The 19,749-nt window shown below is 48.9% G+C and overlaps 1 protein-coding gene across 1 annotated transcript in view; it reads left to right on the top strand.

Annotated features, from left to right (window-relative positions):
- Positions 1 to 19,749, top strand: part of SNX29 (sorting nexin 29) — a 569,236-nt gene that overhangs the window by 366,668 nt on the left and 182,819 nt on the right. Inside the window, exon 17 of the mRNA XM_007462815.1 lies at positions 18,963 to 19,018. Within this exon, the coding sequence (XP_007462877.1) occupies positions 18,963 to 19,018 (56 nt within the window). The remainder of the gene's footprint in view (positions 1 to 18,962; positions 19,019 to 19,749) is intronic.

The raw sequence follows: 19,749 nt of genomic DNA, 5'->3' as shown, positions 1-19,749 counted from the left end.
TCTATTTTTGAAAGCAATTAAGTACTATACAACTGAAGAGAGTATACAGTACAAGTGTTCCTCTCCCAGAGATCCTTTTACTCTAAGAGTTTGGTTATGTGTTGCCTTCTCCTTTCTTCCCACCCTTACAGATCTTCCCACCCTTCGAAATCCAGCTCATTCTAAAGCCCTCAGTGGCCTGGTCAGTCCTGAGTTGTTTCTATTTTTAACTTCTTCTGAATTCCTGTAATCCTTTTCCCCCTCTGAACCACCCATTTTGTCTACTTTTCTTATGTTGTCCTTTGTTTACTTATTAATGAATTTGTTCTGTTGGCTTAGACCCAGTTGATTTTTTTCTGCCACTGGACAGAAGTGTGTTGTCCAGTGGAGGACACACAGAGACATGTTACCACGTAATTGCAGTGGAGTATGAGGAGGGTCTGGCAGAGGGCAGGCTCTTGATAACGTATTTGTTGAATGACTGAAGTAACAAACAAATAAGAGAATTATGTACAATCAGTTGTGATGGTGGCACAGTGTTGGGTTAATTAACTGCTGGGATTGTCCTGGAAGGCTTCAGAGAAGAAAGGTTTGACTTGGGTTTTGAAGGATGAGTAGAACTTGGTCGGGAAGATGGGCCTATCAGGCGGGGGGACTGGTGGTGTAAATCAATATGGTGCGTTCATGGATATTATCATCCACTAGTTTCATGGGTGTATCCTTTGGCTTCTCCATCAGATAATGCAGTCCTTAAAAGTGGGAGTGACATTTACACTCCTACCTTCAACAGGTAGCATTTATTGGGCACTTCTTATATACCAAATCTTTCCCCAAGTGTTTTACATGTAGTAGCAAGCCCATGAGGTAGATATTACTGATTCCATTTTAGAGATAAGGAAACTAAGGCACAAGTAAGGCAGATAATGCCCCCAAGTCCTTAGGACTAGTAAGTGTGGAGCTGGTAGGTCTAAACTTTTTGAGTCTTCATGTCCCCATCCCTAAACGGGGTGATGACCACAAGAGAGAGTTGTATGAGGTTTGAATTAAATGAGATAATACCTCTAAAGCACCCAAAGTAGGGGCCAAATATCAGCTTATCATAATCTTGAATAAAATAGCACCTCCACCCCCTGCTTTATTTTTCTTCATGGCATTTATCACTGCTTGGCATAGAGCTGTTGATTTGCTGTCTCCCTCTGTCTATTGTATACTTGACTGTGTCCCCAGTACCTGGTAAAGAGTATTAAATATTTGTGGCATGAATGAATGAATATTAGTTCTCACTTCCCACCATAGCATCCTGACTATGGATGCTCAGAAAATACTTGATGGGGCTTCCCTGGTGGCGCAGTGGTTAAGAATCCGCCTGCTAGTGCAGGGGGCACGGGTTCGAGCCCTGGTCTGGGAAGGTCCCACATGCCACGGAGCAACTAAGCCCGTGCACCACAACTGCTGAGCCTGTGCTCTAGAGCCCGCAAGCCACAACTACTGAGCCTGCGTGCCAAAGCTACTGAAGCCCACACGTCTAGAGCCCGTGCTCCACAACAAGAGAAGCCACCACAATGAGATGCCCACGCACCGCAACAAAGAGTAGCCCCCGCTTGCCGCAACTAGAGAAAGCCTGCATGCAGCAATGAAGACCCAACACAGCCAAAAATAAATAAATAAAATAAATAAATTTATTAAAGAAAAAAAAAAGGAAAATACTTGATGAATTTGACTGAAGCGAAACATTCTATGCCAGTTCCCTACGCCAACAAGGGACCATGGATTTATATGTCACGAGATGATCAGCATTGCTGTTTTCATTTTTTATTTGCTGTCATGTTCAGGGAACTGTCCTATGTCTCCCACCCCGATTTTCATGATGTCTCAGTTTAAGCATTTCTAATTTGAGTATGAAATCATCCATCAGTCACAGAGAGAATTTGTGTTGTCCTAACTGGGGAAACTGTTGATGGAAGAGCGAGGGCCGGCTGGAGGAGGCTTGCCCCCTCTGCCCCGGGCCCCCGTCTGGAATATCCCTTCCACCCCTGGACAGCGGTCCGATCTTGCCCATCCTTGCCCAGGATCCAGGATGATACCTCGTTTATTTATTCACTGCATACACAGTAGCATCCTCCATGTGTCGGGGACTGACCTGGGCACCAGTGGTGCAGCGAATGGACTGTTCCCTGGGCCCTCCTGGTCAGCAGTGTGGGGGAGGAGACACTCAAGTGAGCCGAGCTGAGCTGATGGCATCCAGGCCCTCGCCAGAGCCCATAAGCTACGAGTATCTATTCTTGGGTATCTAGACCCCAGCTCAGCAGAAGGAGAATCTCTGCAGTGGGGTCGGCGCACCCCCCTCATTACCTTGGGTGATTCTAACGCAGATGGTGTTGAGAACCACTGGCACCTAGAATTTAATAGAGTTTTGGTTTCATTGGATTCAGTTTGCCTTCTCTATATAGCAAGCGTAGTTGGTTTTCTGTTTGCTAGAGTGACTTCCTTTTGAGTAAATTTTATAACTAAAAAAGGTGAGTTGATTTTAAAAATAACATTAATAAACAGTAGTGCAGGTGGTATGCAAATGTGGCAAGCATCACGACGTGCCTTGGGACGGGCTGATGTGTGGGAAGCACTTCTCTTTGTTCTATCACAGGATCAAAGTTTTAGGTCCCCTTATTTTGGTTCCCGTAGCATCACTGGGACGGATTGGGCAGTATGCCAGCGATTCATGAAGGGGTAACACAGAAACAGTGAACAAAACTCATCATTATACTTGTTTAGGGACTGTGCTAGTTGTCTGTTTCTGCATAACAAATTGTCCCAAAACGTAGAGGCAGAAACAACATTTTGAAGTAGCAACATTTACGATCTTATGGTTTCAGGAATCCCTGTGGTTTAGTTGGTTCTTTCTCTGGGTCCGGGCCACAGACATCTCAGGCCTGATGGGGGAAGGGTCTGTTTCCATACTCACCCGTGTGCTTGTTGGCAGGACTCAGTTTCTCAGGGGCTCTTAGACTGAAGGCCTTAGTTCCTCCCGGGCTGGTGGCTGGAGGCCGTTTCTCACCTCCCTGGTTCATCATAGCCACTTGCTTTACTGCAGTGAGCAAGCCAGGAAAACATGAGAGAGACCAGCAAGATGGAAGTCGCGGTCTTTTATAACCTAACCTCGGAACTGGTTTCCCGTCGCTTCTGCCTTCATCTGTTGGTTAGAAGTGAGTCAGTAGGGCCCACCCACCCTCAGGGAAAGGGATGACACAGGGCACGAATGCCAGGACGGGGGCCACCAGCCCGTATGTTAGGAAGCTGCCTAGCATGGGACTACACTGAAGACACCCACTAATTCACATCCCTGTCACCTTGAGGGGCACCCATGGGAGAGCGTTTTCACAGGTCCTAACGCCAGGAGAAGCTGTGCTTCCTCTCAGCATTCACTGTTTGTTTTTTGTTTGTTTGTTTGTTTGTTTTGTGGACAGTGAATCTTGTAGCTAGTTTTGTTTCACTCCTTGGTCAAGAGGTATTTGAGTCAAAATTAGTGCTGCTTTTTGATTATAGAGGGATGATTGTATAGAAATTTATGATCTGGAAATTCTGTGGCAGGACTTTCTGCATACTGCCGTTCTCTGGTCTGGTCTTCCATAGTAGTTCTATTTTATTTCTTTCATCCCTCTCCTCCATGCTTTTTGTATTATTATACTGAATTGTATATGCTCTTACATGTCTCTACTTTCACATGTCTTGGGCTTTGGGGAACTTGATATTTGTCAGTTTTTCTGTTTCAGGGTGGACTCTTGGTTTCTGAGGTACAGAGGGATCAACACCTCTGTTTTCCTAGTGCCCGGGGTTTCCAACCAAGAGTGTGTGAGCAAGGCTGGCAGTGAAAGCCCTAAGTCACCTGGTTGTGGGGTGGGGGTGGATCACAACTCCTCAGAACTTGAGCAACAATGGCCAAGTCTGTGTTCTCCAGGCCTACACGTGCCTCTCTGCTTCAGTAACAGCATGGTTTGGCACAAGGCCCTTCACCTCTTTGAGCCTCAGTTTTCCCGTCTGTAAAATGGGGTGTGGTATATTAGTCAGGGTGGGCTGGGTTATGCCGCAGTAACAAAGAACTCCAAAATGCCATTATAGAAAACAGTGGTTTCTGTCTCATCCATGTTGCATGTCCTTCACCGGTTTGCTGGCCCTCTGCTGCATCTTGTCATCATTCTCACACCCAGACCCAGGCTGTGGTAGGGGGACAAAACAGCCTGGCCGAGCACACACTCTATCTTCCACCTGGATATGAGACACATCACTTTTCTCTTATTTCATTGGCAAAGCAAGTCTTCCGGACACAGGTCACTGTAGGTAAGTGAGGACGCGCAGTCCTACCAGGCACCTAGAAGGAGCAGAGTTATTTGTGGCTGGCCCTGGTGACTTCCAGAGGTGGCAGCTTACTTGCCTCCTAGGGTGGTGATGGGACCTCAGTCAGATAATCTCTGCAGAGCTTTTGGTGCCTGGCACCTGGGTAGCACTCACTGAACCGTGACACTGGTGGTAGTTATGGTGGCTCTCATGGCGATGCTCATTAGAGAAATAAAGCTTATCTAGGGCCCCACAGTTTGCAGACCTCCACCTGATTGAGGTATCCATTCAGTCCACGTGTGTTGAGTTTCCCAGTTTCCCGAGTTCCACGTACTATGCTTTGAACTGGAGATCAAAGACAAGATTGACATGGTCTGTGTCCTGGAGTAGCTCCAGTCTCTCCTTGGCAGCAGGGATTGAAGGCTTTCCTTTGGGTTTTTCTTTTGAGGGCTTGACCTTCCTAGGAAAACATGGAATAAAATAAAATGAATGCCAGACCTGGAAGGGATCATCATTTCTGTATCAGTTAGGATGCTTTCAGTGGCAGAAACAGAGGACCCAAGCCAAAGTGGCATCAGCAGAACAAGGAATTTGTTACATTAGGCAACTGAAAAGTTCAGAGCTGGATGAGCCGTGGTCCCATCTTCTCAGTAATCATCAAGAGAAAGAACGAGACTGTCCACCGTAGCCAGCAAAATCCCCAGGCTTCACTCTGATTGAACCAGCTTGAACCAGTCACTATGGCCACAAGGACAGGATATGCTGACTGATGTGTGTTATTTGATGCTCACCCTTGGATCAAGGCTGGGTAGGGTTTGTTCCACACAAATCTCACGGTGGGGTGATTTCCCAGGAGGGGAGTGGATGCCGGGCAGCAAAGAGCCACAGTCCACCCCTTTATCCTGCCTTTTCCTTTCCTTGGGGAGGAAATGGAAGCTCAGAGCAGGGAAATGGCTTGCCTGCTGCCACTCAGCATGTTAGAAACAGAGCAAGGACCAGGCTGTGGGTCTAGGACTGTATTCTTGCTGCTTTGACTCGGTTCCAAAAACATCTTCTTGGGAAGTCATCAATTTCAAAGGGGATTGGGGACACATCGCACTTTGGGAGATGTAATTATAAAACAGATGTTAAATTGCACCGTCTCTGGCATCTTTGATGAGCAGAACTTCATGATTTATTGCTTGTCGATAAAAGACAGATCGAAAATTAGATTTCTCCCTGGCAGGACTGCTTGTGTCTGATCTCTGCGGGGAGAGGTCTGGGGCTCTACCTGAGGGTGTTGGTGATCCGCTTCCTAAGTCAGCAGTGGCAGCAAGTGGCGGCCGCCCAGCCATGATGAGGCCATTGTTTAGCTGGTTTGGGGAGGCACTGGTGTGTGTGTGTGGCAGGGCTGTTAACTTTGACATGTGAGTATTTCTGGAAGGTGCTGTTTTGGAGTTACTGCCGGTGTTCATCGCTGAACATCACACAGCAACTTGTCTGGGCGCTGGTTCAGGAATGGGCCTTTTTCAGCGTTCGAGGACAGGAGCTCAGCTTTAAGAATTCTTTCTCCCTTTCTGCCATCAATGCCATCACCTTTTACTCTCGCACAGTGGAACCCCTAAGGCTGACCAACTGCCCGAGCTGTTCTGTGGAATAGGTGGACTCATCCATCCTCCCACCCACCTGGTGTTTCCGAGAGCCGATAGCATAGTGGATTGGGTTGGGTGAGTGAATGTAGGAAATAGTTTGCGCCTGTAGTCAGCACATTCCTCATGGAAGATCATGTCTCCCAGCCGTTTCCTACCCCCGGCCTCTGACATGACCGTCCCTGCCTGTGAGTAGCACCCTGACCCGACCTTATTCATGACTTCGAGTGCCTTCTCTGTACCCGGCCCTGGGATACAGTACACCAGACTCTATTGGCATTGTTTCACTTAATCCATAATAAGCCTAGCAGGGAAGTATTACTTGCCTGCTTTATACCTTAGGAGAGTGAGGCTTGCAGAGGTCGGGGGCCTTGGTTGGGATGGCACAGTAAGCGTGCAAGCCTAGACCTGTCAAATCCCAAAGCCGTGTTCTTTCACTGCGTGTTACACCCCAGAGTGGACTCTCAACGGCACACCTGAGTCCACTCCTGGCTCTGGCACTTACAGCCCTGTGCTCTTGAGCAGGTTAAGTCAACTTTCTGAGTGTCTGTTTCCTCATCTATAAAATGAGGATGATAATAGTATCAACCCATCAGGGTAATGACGCATTTAAGATGTATAACCCAGGGCCTGGCAACCGAGCACGAGATCAATAAATGTAACAAGTCACCACAAGCTTGGGGGCTTAAAACAACAACACATGTATTCTCTCACGGTTGTGGAGGCCAGAAGTCTGAAATCAAAGTGTGAACACCAGCAGGGCCAGGTATTATCTGGAGATTCCAGGGGAAGAGCCTTCCTGTCTTTTCTAGCTTCTAGCGGGCCTGGGCATTCCTTGGCTTGTGGCCACATCATTCCAATCTCTGCCTCTGTCTTCACATGGCCTTCTCCTGCTTCTCTCTGTGTGTCTCTTCTAAGGACACTTGTCATTGGGTTTTAGGGCCCACCTGGATAATCCAGGATGATCTCATCTCGAGATCTTTAACCTAGTTACATCTGCAAAATTGTTTTTCCAAATAAAGTCACATTTACAGGTCCTGGGCCTTAAGACATGGACATACCACTTGCGGGGGGCCACCATTCGAGTCATTACAGCTGCTATTATTTTTTTTTTTTTTTTTTTTTTTTTTGCGGTACGCGGGCCTCTCACTGTTGCGGCCTCTCCCGTTGCGGAGCACAGGCTCCGGACGCGCAGGCTCAGCGGCCATGGCTCACAGGCCCAGCCGCTCCACGGCATGTGGGATCTTCCTGGACTGGGGCACGAACCCATGTCCCCTGCATCGGCAGGCGGACTCTCAACCACTGCGCCACCAGGGAAGGCTGCTATCATTTAAAAAAAATGTTTTGGAAGGCACATGTATTACATGAATACGTTCTGAATGTAAATATTCAGACATTATGTTAAAATCTCTTTGTCAGTCACCCTCAGTTCCATTCCCGTCCCCAGAGACCACCATCCTGATGAGTTTGGTGCTTATCCTTCCAGACCTTTCTGTCAGGATAGAAAGATAGATGTCATCACGGATTATTACCCTGTTGCCAGGCCCCATGATAGGTCCTGGGTGTCTGAGGTGGGTGAAAGCACAGCCCGGTGCCTGGTCAGCTTGCAGGTGTCTAGGGAAGTAGGGAGTGAGCCAGTGATCTCCATGCATGTAGGAGGGGCCGTAACAGCCACACGTACAAAGTGCCGTGGGGGCACCACGGGGCAGCCTTCAGCTCTCTTTGTAAAAAAGGAACGTCAGGTTCTGAAGGCTTTGCTGAGTGGAGGCACCTCAGCCTTGTAGGGTTTGAAAGATGCCAACCTTGAAAGGCACAAGTCTGGGGAATTGGGTGAGGAAGGTACCTGGAGTGGACATGGCTGGTGGCAGGAGTGAATCCAGAGCTCCTGGAGGTTGTGCTTGGGGATTGTCCTCCTCAGGGAACTGGAGGTTTTCTCCAGGGTGATGGGTTTCAAGCTGTGTCCCACGGGGCGCCAGGCCCCTGAGAAGAGGGCGCGGGGGCTGGGCTGGGTGTGAGGAGAGCAGAGCCCTGGGCTCTCACCCGGCCGGGCCCCAGCAGCCCCTCTCCCTGCTGCGTGATGTGCATGGCAGCTGTGCCCAGCGGCCTGTGCTCCCCTCCCAGCATGGTCTCCAGCTTCCCCAAACCTCAGGAGCAAACATGCAAACGAAGGAAAAGCCACGTGCTTTGGCTGACTGCCGTGTTGACAAATGGTGATAATAGGTCTAGATGGACAAAAATGACAAGATGAGATGCCTCTGGGTGACTCTTCAAAGTCACCTTTCTGGGCTTTCTCATGTAGAGGACACAGATGGTATCCACTGTGCTGGGAAGTGAGGCGGCCAGATGGACCATGTTCTCCAGGACTGACGGGAGACCCAGCAGCCCAGACTCAAGCCTCGCCAGCCCCTGAGCCGCTGTGGGTGTGCTGAGTGAGAGGCGCTCAGACCTTCTAGAAGCGTAAGATCTGCCTCCACGTCCAGCCCAGTGTACTTGGCCTTGCGAGGACTCCCGCTGGGCCTTCGTGTGCTGGGCTGCTCTGGGTGATGCAGCCATGGCTGCACTTGGAGCCCCGGCTCCCGGGCACTCTTGCCTGCACTTGACATCAACCGTCTTACTTCTTTGTCAGGACAGCCCTGCGAGGGAGGTGGAATTGCTGTATTTATTCTACAGAGAAGGAAACAGAGGCAGAGAGAGGTCGAGCCACTTGCCAGGCTCACAGCACTGGAAAGAGGGCCCCCAGGCGCTGGGCTCTGGTGTCCATGCCCTGCGCTCTTGCTGCTCTGCTCTCCACCACGTCCCCCAACCCGCGGCCTCCAGGGTGATGCCCTGCAGAGCAGCCAGGGCACTGCTGCTAACGCTGGGCCTCTTGGCAAAACGTCAATCAAAAAAAGTGGTTTGCTTACCAAAAAAATCGAAATCTTGAAAGTACAGGGAAGGGAAAACCCACAGGTGCATTTTCAGCCTGGGCCATATTCACAGACATGTGGAAATACAAGCTCAGTCTTAATAAGAAGGGAGTTGAAGGGTAAGAAAGAAAACAGGAAGCTTTCTGTTCCAGCACAGCGGACAGATCCAAAAAAAGAGAGTAGCATCTAGGTTTCTGTTGCTGACGTGTAGAAACCAAGTTGGCCGCTCAGTTTTCGGTGCCTTAGCACCGACTGGGAGGGACACTGGACTACGTCAGTTCTCTTTGCTCCTTGTGGCACAGCTGGATGGGGCTAGAAATGCTGGGCTGAGGAGAACGCGGACAGCCTGCTCGAGTGCACGTTCTTGCTGCTGGGGCCGGTGCTGCTCTGCTCGGCGCAGCTGGTGGGAGGCCCTGTGCTGCCCTGGAGACAGATCAGGAGACATGGTGAATTCTCAGTAGTGGGAAATGGGTTCTGATTTAAAAAAAACCACCCGAGCTGAAGGCAAGATTGCTAAAGTCTGGAGCTGGCCCGAGTTCCCCTTCTTGTTTTGTCCTCTTCCCGCAGGGAGGTGACAGGGAAGGTGAGAAATGGCAGCTGAGGACGATGTACTGTAACCGGACAGGCAGCGTGCTGGGCAGCTTATAAACAGGACGCTGCAGAGGTTGGGGTGGGTGAGTGCTGGCCCCGCTTTACAGAAGAGGAAACTGGGGCATAGGTTTCACAGTTAGTAACTGGCAAAGCCCAGGTCTCCCTGACCTTTAGACACCAGACCCTCCCCGCCTGTTTCCCGAGGACCTGGGCAGCCAAAGGGATTCACTAAAGAACTTCCTGAGAAACTCACCCCTCCAACCCACCTCACGCACCCGAAGCAGCCTCTAGGGTGTGGCTGGCTCTCTTATTTGGAAGGGGTAGAAATTAAGTCCCCAGAAAGAACCCTAGGAGGAAACATTCCAGAGTCATTTTGCTTTTATCTGCAAGTCAGCAGTGCCTGCTCATCTGCTTATGTAATTATCACACTTGTAATGGCGGTACAGTCCAGACATGTCAGTAGCCACAGGGAGCCCAGGTGTATACATGCTCTGACTGCCCGAGTGTCTTCATTTCCTGTTACAAGGAACAGATTCCTTCCTTCAGGGATTAGCCTGGATTCTCGTTTTGCACCCTTGTTTCTTTGCGGGGAGGCGGCAGGTGTAGTAAAAAGAGCACAGCTCCGATTTCAGCCAAACTTGGGTTTGAATTCTTGCTGTGTGCGTGGGCACATCGCAGAGCTTCTCTGAGCCTCTTGTAGAACATGGGACACGAAATCCTCATGTTAAAAGGTTGCTGTGAGGATGGTGTAAACGAATGTGAATGAGGGCCTGGATCCTTAAATGTCCTTTCTTATCCCTGTCCCTCCATCCAGATCTGGGGCCTCTCTTTACTCTCAAGTACTGCAAGTCGTTTCACAAAGCTGTGGAGCTCAAACGTTTGTTCCTCCCCACCGAGAAGAAGGAAGTGTTTCCTTGAAATTACTGATGATTTTTCTACATCTGTTCAGCCATCAACGACAGCAGAAGTTGGCCAACTTTTTCCATAAATACCCAGAGAGTAAATGTTTTAGGTGCTGTGGGTTGTACTATCTCTGTCACGCGGACTGAACTTTGGGGATAGAGTGTGACAGCAGCCATAGGTGATACACACATGTCATACCAGCGTCACTGTGTTCCAGTGAAAATTTATTTACAAACGCAGGCTGGATTTGGCCTGTGGGCCATAGTTCGCCAACTGTTGATTTTGATTCTGGGGAGGTGCTGGGTTTGGGGACCAGGAATTAAAAATGAACAAGCCCCCCCTCTGCCCTGGAGGGTTTCCGCCAGCAGCACACCTGCCTGTGCGAGCTCATGTGGGCTGTTCTGTTTGCAGGAAGACAGCATTTGGGGTAACAGCCCTGGCGGGGGCCTTCTGTTGTCCTTCCAGCCTAGTGTCTCCAGCGCATCACCAGATAGACTCAGATCCGCTCCTGTCTGCAGTAATGAGCTCTGCAGACCTGCCGCTTAAACCTCCTTGACACATCTTAATGCTGTTAAATGCTGCTTGGTGGTCCCTGGCTAATTTCTAAGTGACAGTTTCAGTTGTGTTTGCTGTGTATTTAAGGAAATCCTACATTCACTCTCCGCTTACACTGCAATCCTGGTGAGAGCAGTTTTGGATTCTAGAGTTTGCACAACTCTGCTTCTCCTTGGCATCTTCTGGTTGTTCTGTGCCTCCATTTCTCTGGCTCTTCAGTGGGAGTTAAAGGTGAAATGATGCAGTTTGTTGAGTGTTTTCTAAACTTCTTTCTTCTTGAGGAAATCATGCTTGTGTACCCTTTTCTTTAAAAGGAGCTCTGCCTTGGAAACTCGATATGGGAAATGGGTCAAAGTATAATAGAAGCTGCTCTTTTATTTTTGGCTGCATGGCATGCAGGATCTTAGTTCCCCAACCAGGGATCGAACCTGCGCCCCCAGCGGTGGAAGTGCAGAGTCTTAACCACTGGGCAGCCCGGGAAGTCCCTAGAAGCTGCTCTTGCTGAAGAAGGGCATTGGGGGAGGGGAGGCTCTGGCCACTAAGCCCTTGCAGCGCCTACTAGAAACTTTGGAGATCTGTCAGGAGCAGGCATGACCCCCGCTGTGGTGCGGGGCCATAGAAACCTGCAGGGGGAGGACCCAGCCACTCCTCAGCCCTGGGTGTCCTCATGTGTAGCAGGAGAGGGTTTAGATGAGTCGAATGCTCTCAGCTCCTTCATAAGAAGCCTAAGTCTTTCACTAGAGATTGGCTGAGAATTCATAACTGAAGAAGAGCTTTCTATTAGTAATTAAGCCTAGAGAAACTGGAGACACTTGTGGATTTGTACTTTCTTTACAAGTGAGACTTAAAAAAATCTGTTGCTGAAAAGGCAGTGGGCAGACGTTGGCAAATTATCTGGTGTGCCAAGTTGAGATGGCATCTGCATGTATGTGTATGCATGTGGGTGTGTCCGTGTGGGTGTGTGTGCGTATGGGTGTGTGTGTGCATGTGGGTGTGTGTGCATATTGGTGTGTGTGCATATGGGTGTGTGTGTGTATGGGGGGTGTGCGCGTATGGGTGTGTGCATATGGGTGTATGCGTATGGATGGGTGTGTGCGGGTGTGTGTGCGTATGAGTGTGTGCATATGGGTGTGTGTGCGTATGGGTGTGTACATATGGGTATGCGTATGGGTGTGTGTGCGCATATGGGTGTGCGTGTGGGTGTGTGTGCATATTGGGTGTGTGCACGTGCATGTGGTTGTGTGTTTGTGTGTATGAGTGTGTATGGGTGTGTGTGTGGAGGTGTGTGTGTATGGGTGTATGCGTATGAGTGTGTGTGTGTATGGGTGTGTGTGTGTGCATATGGGTGTGTGTGCACGTGCATGTGGATGTGTGTTTGTGCTTATGAGTGTGTGGGGGGGGGGTGTGCACGTTCGCTCAGCAGCCTCCTGGCTGTTCCCTCTTGCCTGCTGCCCAGAGTGACTTTTCAAACGGGCACTTGCCCAGTCTCTCCCTTGCTTAAATCCTTTTGGAGGCTTCCCTCTACCCGAGCAAAGACCAGAGCCACGCCGTCCTCCCTCAGGCCTCAGCTCCAGCGCCGGTCCCTCCAAACCTCTTTCCCGAATCGCCTTCCCAGACACCTTAGTTATCTTGATTCTTGTCCGTGGACTTTGCACACTGTAACTGTGCTGTCAGTTATTTCTAGACTGTCTCCCTGGATGGATGGTGCGCTCCGTGGGCCCCAGGCCTTCATCTCCCCGGCTCCCTGCTGCCTCTCTGGTACTCAGAGTGTCTGGCCCATAAGAGGAACCTAGTACGGATTTGCAGACTAAGTGTCTGAGTAGCGGTGTGTGCATCTGTGGTGGAGCAGCTGGCCCTTCACTCGTGCATGGGGACTGCTGGGCCCCAGACGCCTGTTCTGTTCTGTCCAACATCCTTGAACCCTGCCCCTGAACAATGAGAGTAAGTGCCACTTAGCAAGCCCTTTGTATGTATGTTGTCCATGCATCTTAATTGCTTGGAAAGAAACTAGATGTCCATTCTTAGTAAATTAGATAATTTTCTCACGCCCCCTCCCTTCTCATCCCTGCCCTCCTCCAACCATCCCATCCGCCATCTGTCTGTTTGTTCATCTGTACATCTATCCATCCATCGGGAACATGTTCTGAGCAATCAGTATGTGCCTGATACCATCTGGGGCTCTGAGAATATTGTTCCCGAGACCCTCAGAGTCTTTTTGGGAAAAACAGACACATCAAAAACTAATTCACAGAAGTGTGCTAGCCTGCCTTCATGCACGCTTCCAAGGCTACTCAGAGGATTGAATTAAAGACTCTTTAAAGCTCTTATTTGCCAGTTCTTTACTCCCAGTAGAGAGTCTCGGGCCTCAGCTGATGGCTGTAATTGTATATTTGTAAAACGAAGAACAAATTAACAGATAACACACAGCCCTGAAAGTGGTCCAGACCTGGCAGCAGCCTCCCTGAGGGGAGGAAAGCCCAGGCCTGCTTTGCGTTCAGAGCAGCAGCCCTGAGCCTGTTTGTCCTCTGGCCTGGCGACCAAGCTGGAGACAGAGCTGCGCATTTCACATGTTATTCCTTCTTAAAAAGTGAGAAGAGAAAGCAAGGTGTTGGTGGGATGGGAAATAGTTGCTTCTGGCAGTGCAAAGTGAGAGGTAATTGCTGAAGGGAAGGCTATGTGAAAAGAGGGATGTGTGAGAAAGTGACTGGAAAACATAAATTATGGGTGTTTCTTCGTGATTGGGACAAAGATTTGCTGTCCTGTATTGTCTGCCTTTTTGCCTTGTCTTTTGAGCAGTGAATCCGAGAGCCCTGTAATTAGAAGACAAGGAATATGGTTCTCTTCCTTTGGTTCCTCTTATCTCCAAACTAACTCATCCTTCTCATGCATGATGATTTCGAATTTGCTCCAGAGCAGTTTAAAACTTGATTGACACTTCCGTGGAAATGGAGCTTCCCTCATCATTCACTTATTTCCTCAGTCACAAGTGCTCAGTCAGTGCCCACAACATGCCAGGGCCTGTGTGAGTGACCTTTCGTGGAAGCTGCTGTCCCCAAGCTCGCAGGGAGAGACCAATACAGAGTGTGGAATAATTGCAGCCTGAGCACCGGGAATGGTAGAGGGTGGCAGGTGGAAGGAATCTGCTTATTTCTGGTGATCAGGGAAGGTATCTCATAGGACGTCATCTTTTAGCTGAATCTGAAAAGATGTGAAAAGAGCCAGCCATACAAAGAGGCTGGGGGAAGAAAGGAGGGAAGCATGACTTGCGATAATACATCCTTCATTTATTTGAGGATTAATAACGTGCGAATACATTGGCGCGCATAGTAGATGTTCAACGCACATTGGCCCCCTCTGCCCTCCATCTTTGTTGCTTTCTAGCAGGACCTTCAGAGAGCCATGTGACTTCTTTCGTGATCAGTGGAGGCTGACTTGTGTACCCAGAGTTGGAAAAGGATTCTGATTGTGGGTCTCGCCTGTCCCTCCACATCCTTGTGTATGCAGTGCCTGGGGTGTTTGCTACAGAAAGACCCAGAAATCCTGGCTGCTCTGTTTCTCCAGCCATGGGCTCTGCCTTTCTCTGCACTCACGTACTGACCCCCGAACCCCCAGACCGCAGGCCAGATGATGAGCCACCTTCTCTGCAGGGACAGGGAGAAGCAAATGAGGACAACCACACTTACTTGTGCTCCATGTTGGAGGGAATCAAAAAGAAGCCTCCATTGCAGAGATGTGTCCTCCAGGACTCCCCTGGGCTTCACGAAGGCACGAGGGATGTTTGTGGCCGGTTGATTTTTCTTACAAAATCTCTACCCCACAAGTCTTTCACTGCCAGAATATGAAGTCAAGTCAGCTTTCTGGATGCTTACTGTAAAGCCCAGATGCTATCTAGCTCCAATCTGGGTAGACAGAATGAAAAGAGAGCATGTTAAGATGTTTAATAAGTTTGGCCATCAATTGTCATACTGCAGTTGCTGTAGAGCCTGGCCTGATTTTTAAGATCTGTTCCACCGAGGTCAGAAAGTTCATGGGCTCTTCTTCCAGCCAGCCTCCCTGAACTCAGGCAGACACATAAATGTCTCCGGGCTTGCTGATGCCAATAATGCCAGTAATCAGAAGAAAAACTCCTGGGGGCTTCCCGGGTGGCACAGTGCTTAAGAATCTGCCTACCAGTGCAAGGGAAACGGCTGTGAGCCCTCGTCCAGAAAGATACCACATGCCATGGAGCAGTTAAGCCCGTGAGCCACAACTGCTGAGCCCGTGTGCCACAACTACTGAAGCCCGTGTGCCTAGAGCCCGTGCTCTGCAACAAGAGAAGCCACCGCAATGAGAAGCCTGCACACCACAATGAAGAGTAGCCCCTGCTCGCTGCAACTAGAGAAAAGCCTGCACACAGCACCAAAGACCCAATGCAGCCAAAAATAAAAATAAATAAATAAAAAGAAAATTTTAAAAAGAAAAAATTTTTTTTAAAAAAGAAGAAAAACTCCTGAGTTGGGAGGATTTAACAACTCCCAGATACTTAACATCCATTGTCCAAGAGGGTCCCCCTACAAATAAGCATCCCTGGAGGGAAATTTATCTGTCAGGAAGATACTTTCTTTTAAAAATGGATTGTTTTCAGAAGCTCTTTGTTCATATCATTGTAGAGTGACATCTGTCCTTAAAAACCTCACCTTATCTTTTGCTTCTGGTCACCCTTCCCCTCAGCCTGGTGGGGCAGACAGTCAGAACCTTGCTTCTTGTGAATGAGGTTCTCCGGGTCCAAGCTCTGTTCACATCCCGTTTGAGAAGAGCCTGCATTTAAAGGCAGTGTAGTGATGCCGCTCGTGCCTTCACAGTCTGTGGGTCCTTCCTCCGATCTGCTTACCTGGTCCTCACGCTGTGCCAGAGAACCCTCCCCAGGCTCAGGTGCTGAGGGAAAAGCTCAGAGAAGAGAGGTGGAGAGCCACCCTGCAGCCCCGCCAGAGAAGGCACTGGGTTCCATGTGGAAGCGCTGAGGGGAGACTGGTGTCTGGAAGGGGTCGCTTCAGAGCCAGCCTTAGCCCTCGTTCATCCCCGATGAATAGAGGACCTGAGGGCACAGCCTCTCCCATCCTGCGGGGGAGGATTGGAAGGACTATCTTATTCACTTTACACAGTAATGCGATACACACTTAATATATTATGTATATAATTAATGTAGGTATATATTATGTATGTGTATGTATACAGTGTAACATGTGTCTGTTAGTATTTACACGATTAATGCATCTCCACTGTAGAAAGTACAGGGAAGTTCCGATCCATGCTACAAATCCATCTGGCTCCCCTCTCTCTGATACCGCACTGTCTTTCGGATCTCTTTCACGCTAATACTGACCCACAGTCATTATGAGTTATATTCAAGACTCGCACTAGGCATTTGCAGTCCGTAGCAGCTTTTTTTTTTCTTTTTAAATTTTTTTTTGGTCGTGCCCTGTGGCTTGCAGGATCCTAGTTTCCCAACCAAGCATTGAACCCAGGCCCTCGGCAGTGAAAGCGCCAAGCCCTAACCACTGGACCACTGGGGAATTCCCCATAGCGGCTTTTTATTAAACAGAGACCAGGAGCTTTTTTTTTCTATGCCATTAGAAGTTTATCAAAAGCACTCTTTTGGTGGGATAATGCATTCTAATTTACATTTTTAATTGTTAGTATTAGATTATTTCGAAACTCGGGAACGATACAAAAGAGTGTTGCTCCCACCCCGCTGCCTGGGCCCCACCCCCGCCCCTGGCGCCCACAGGCTGGTGCCCCTTTGATTGGTGCCTTGAACTTCACTTCTCTACCTTCTTGATGCAAAAACAAACAAATACAACCTGATATTCTTCATTCTCTGTTTTCTCACCCAAGATGGTGTATTAGACCCACCATCTGTACCCTACTTTTGCTTTCACGTGATAATCCATCTTGGAGGTGTTTTCATAACTGCACGTGGAATGCTATCTCATTCTTCAAAAGCACATTTAAATTCTTTTAAAGCAATTCACTCAAAAGATAAATTTTTTTAATCTTCCAGAAAGATAGCAAATGAAAAATAAGTATCATTTCTCTCCCCAGTCCCACTCATTATCTGTTATCAACGATAGCCACTGTTATTTTCTTAGATCCTTTTCCAGAATTATTTTTGTGCTCGTGCCTTCATGAGTGTGTGTGTGTGTGTGTGTGTGTGTGTGTGTGTGTAACTCATTTCTTTTTAAACCAGGCATCTCATACGGACATGTCATAATTTCTTGAATCATTCCTCTCTAGTTGGACCTTTAGATCCTTTTGGTTGGCGTCCTTGTTTCCTCTGGATAGCAGAGGACTGTGATTTCTGGGTCAAAGGATGTAGGTGTCTTTAGGGATCTCAGTACACACAGCCTCGTGGCTTCCCCTGATAGATTGTACCAGCTCTCACCACAGCCGCCCAGAGGAAAATAACAGTCCCTCTAACAGCAGGGCCACCCTGACCCCCAGCCCAGGGAGTTCCTGATCTTTTGAAACTGATGTTCTCTCAAGCGGTTAGGCGGGTTTCTCCTTGTTGGGCTTGAAAGAATCTCTCAACAGCAGCTCCTTAACAAAGCCTGCAGCCCGGAGCCCAGTTGAATTGCTTAGTTCCAGGGACCTGGAAAGGTCTCAGCTTGGGCCATTCTCCCTCAGGGCTGCCTTGTATGGGGTGAGACACCCCCAGGTGGTGGGCAGATTCGTGTATGGTGTCAAGGATAACAGACAGCTTCTCAATAGTTGTCATATTATTATAGTGCACAGGTCAGTCAAGGAGACCCTTCTACCTGCCTGGCACTGTTCCACATGCTCTACACGTATCAACTCCTCTTGTTCTCAGAACAACCCTGTGCGTATTAGTATTATACATACCCATTTTATAGACGAGGACAGTGTGATGCAGAGAAGTCAAGTGACTTGCTCGTGGCCACACAGGAGCTCGGGATTGGATCCTGAGCCGTGTGGTCCCAGAGCCCAGGCTGCATAACCACTGCATCCTCCTGCCTCCAAAAGGAGCCTGCTGTTCCTCTAAGGACTACCTTCTAGTGTCTTCTTATCCTCTGTACAGGCAAGACTTTGCCAACTCTCACCTTCTCCTGTCACCCTTGAGCTGGCTTTTCCCCTGTTTGCTAAGGGTTTGTTGCAGAAAAGCCTGGACAGACCTGGATTCGTATCCCTTTCCTACATGTGTGGCCTCGGACGAGTTCAGCCCCTGAGATCCTCAGTTCCCTCATCTGGGGGGGCAGGGAGCATTACCCACCCCCGGATCCTTATCACGATTGATGAAGGTTGAGGATAAGGAGAATGCCCTGACAGGTGCACAGTGTGAAACTTACCCTCGTCACCCCGCACCCTTCTCTGTCCCTCTTGGTTCTTAGTTTTGATCCACAGTCTTAAGTTCTCTCCAGTTCAAATTCGATCCTATTACAAAAGGAAGCTCATTCCCAGGGTCCGATAACATCATGACTTATTGAGCATCTACAAGTGCTGGCCATTCGCTGTCTGCTCTGGATGAGAATTGCCATCCCACCAGGCGTTTTAGTTTCCTGCACCCAATCCTGTTCTCATGGGGCCCTTCTGAGTCAGAAGAGAAAGTTATGTTCGGCTGCCTTAAAGTTCTCACACATGTGAGGGGAAAGGATAGAACCATTTGGGGGACAGACCGCTCCCTTTGTGTTTACACACCACGTGTGTCTGTGCGTGATGATGCATATTTTTGCCTTTGCACATTTGATACCCTGCCTCTCAGCTCCTAATTAGGCCTCTGTGGCTCCCAAATTACATGCTTTTACACACCCATGATGATCTCAGTAGGATTAACAGTCCCTTTTTTTCTGTGAAGGTAATTGAGGTCTTTCATGGTGGCACATTTTTATTACTGTAACTCCATCTTTAACCATATCCTTCCATAAACTCTCTTACTGTTTTCCAGTAGCTGCTTCTTCGCCTCATTCCGAACAGGAAATGCTCAGGGGTGATTGAGAAGCAGAATTTCCTGGGATTATGCAAACCATGGTAACCATGATGCATTTTCTCTCTCCCCTTCCCCCTCTCCCTATGGCAGGTGCCTGGAGATTTGAGTCAAACATCCGAAGACCAGAGTTTGTCGGATTTTGAAACGTAAGTCCACAGCATCTGCTCATGAGGGGCCCTTTAGAAACAAGACTCTGTTACTTGGCTTGCGTCCCAGGAGACCATAGAGGGAACCAGCAACCGCTGTTGGAATCTGCATATGGCTGACTTGGTTATTGTAGAGGTGGGGAGTTGTTTGCCTGCAGCCTGAGCCTGGCCTTCAGATGTGTTTTTATCTCCCTCTTTGGGTATTGAAAAACAATTTTTTTTTGGCTGACATTTAAGAGTTGGAAGGTATCTCATAAAAATTTTAATTTCTCCATTTTCTTTAAAAGAAGAAATCCCAGCAAGGCCACCATCAGCTAGAGCTGAGGAGCAGACGCTTCTTCCATGCAGGGTGCATGCTTGTCAGCTTGCTGCAGTCCCCACTTCTCCCTTTTGTCTGACTGTGGCCCACTCCACTCATTCCGTTGTCTGGGTGTCTCCCGTTCAAATTTTGAGTTTGCAACTCCTGGGCTATTGGAAGCGACAGTAGTTCAGTACATTGGTCTGACTTTTGATTGGATTTAATTCTGTCTGGCGCCTCTGCTGATAACCCCTAAGGAATTTAGATGGTCTTCAGACTGACTCTTTCTGATCAAGTTGCCTCGGTTTTTGGACCAGTAATCCCCTGGGGCTGGTGAAGAGAGGAGTGAGTCCTAAGTTAAGGGCAAGCAGAACCTCCCTCCTCTCTCATTTAGTTGTGCCGAGCGGTGGAAGGTTCAGCTTCCCCAGGAGAG

Source organism: Lipotes vexillifer, unplaced genomic scaffold (assembly GCF_000442215.2).
Source record: "Lipotes vexillifer unplaced genomic scaffold, Lipotes_vexillifer_v1.1 scaffold306, whole genome shotgun sequence".
Lineage (NCBI taxonomy): Eukaryota > Metazoa > Chordata > Mammalia > Artiodactyla > Lipotidae > Lipotes > Lipotes vexillifer.
The sequence above is the reverse complement of the archived record's forward strand: the minus strand, read 5'-3'. Positions and strand labels throughout refer to the sequence as shown.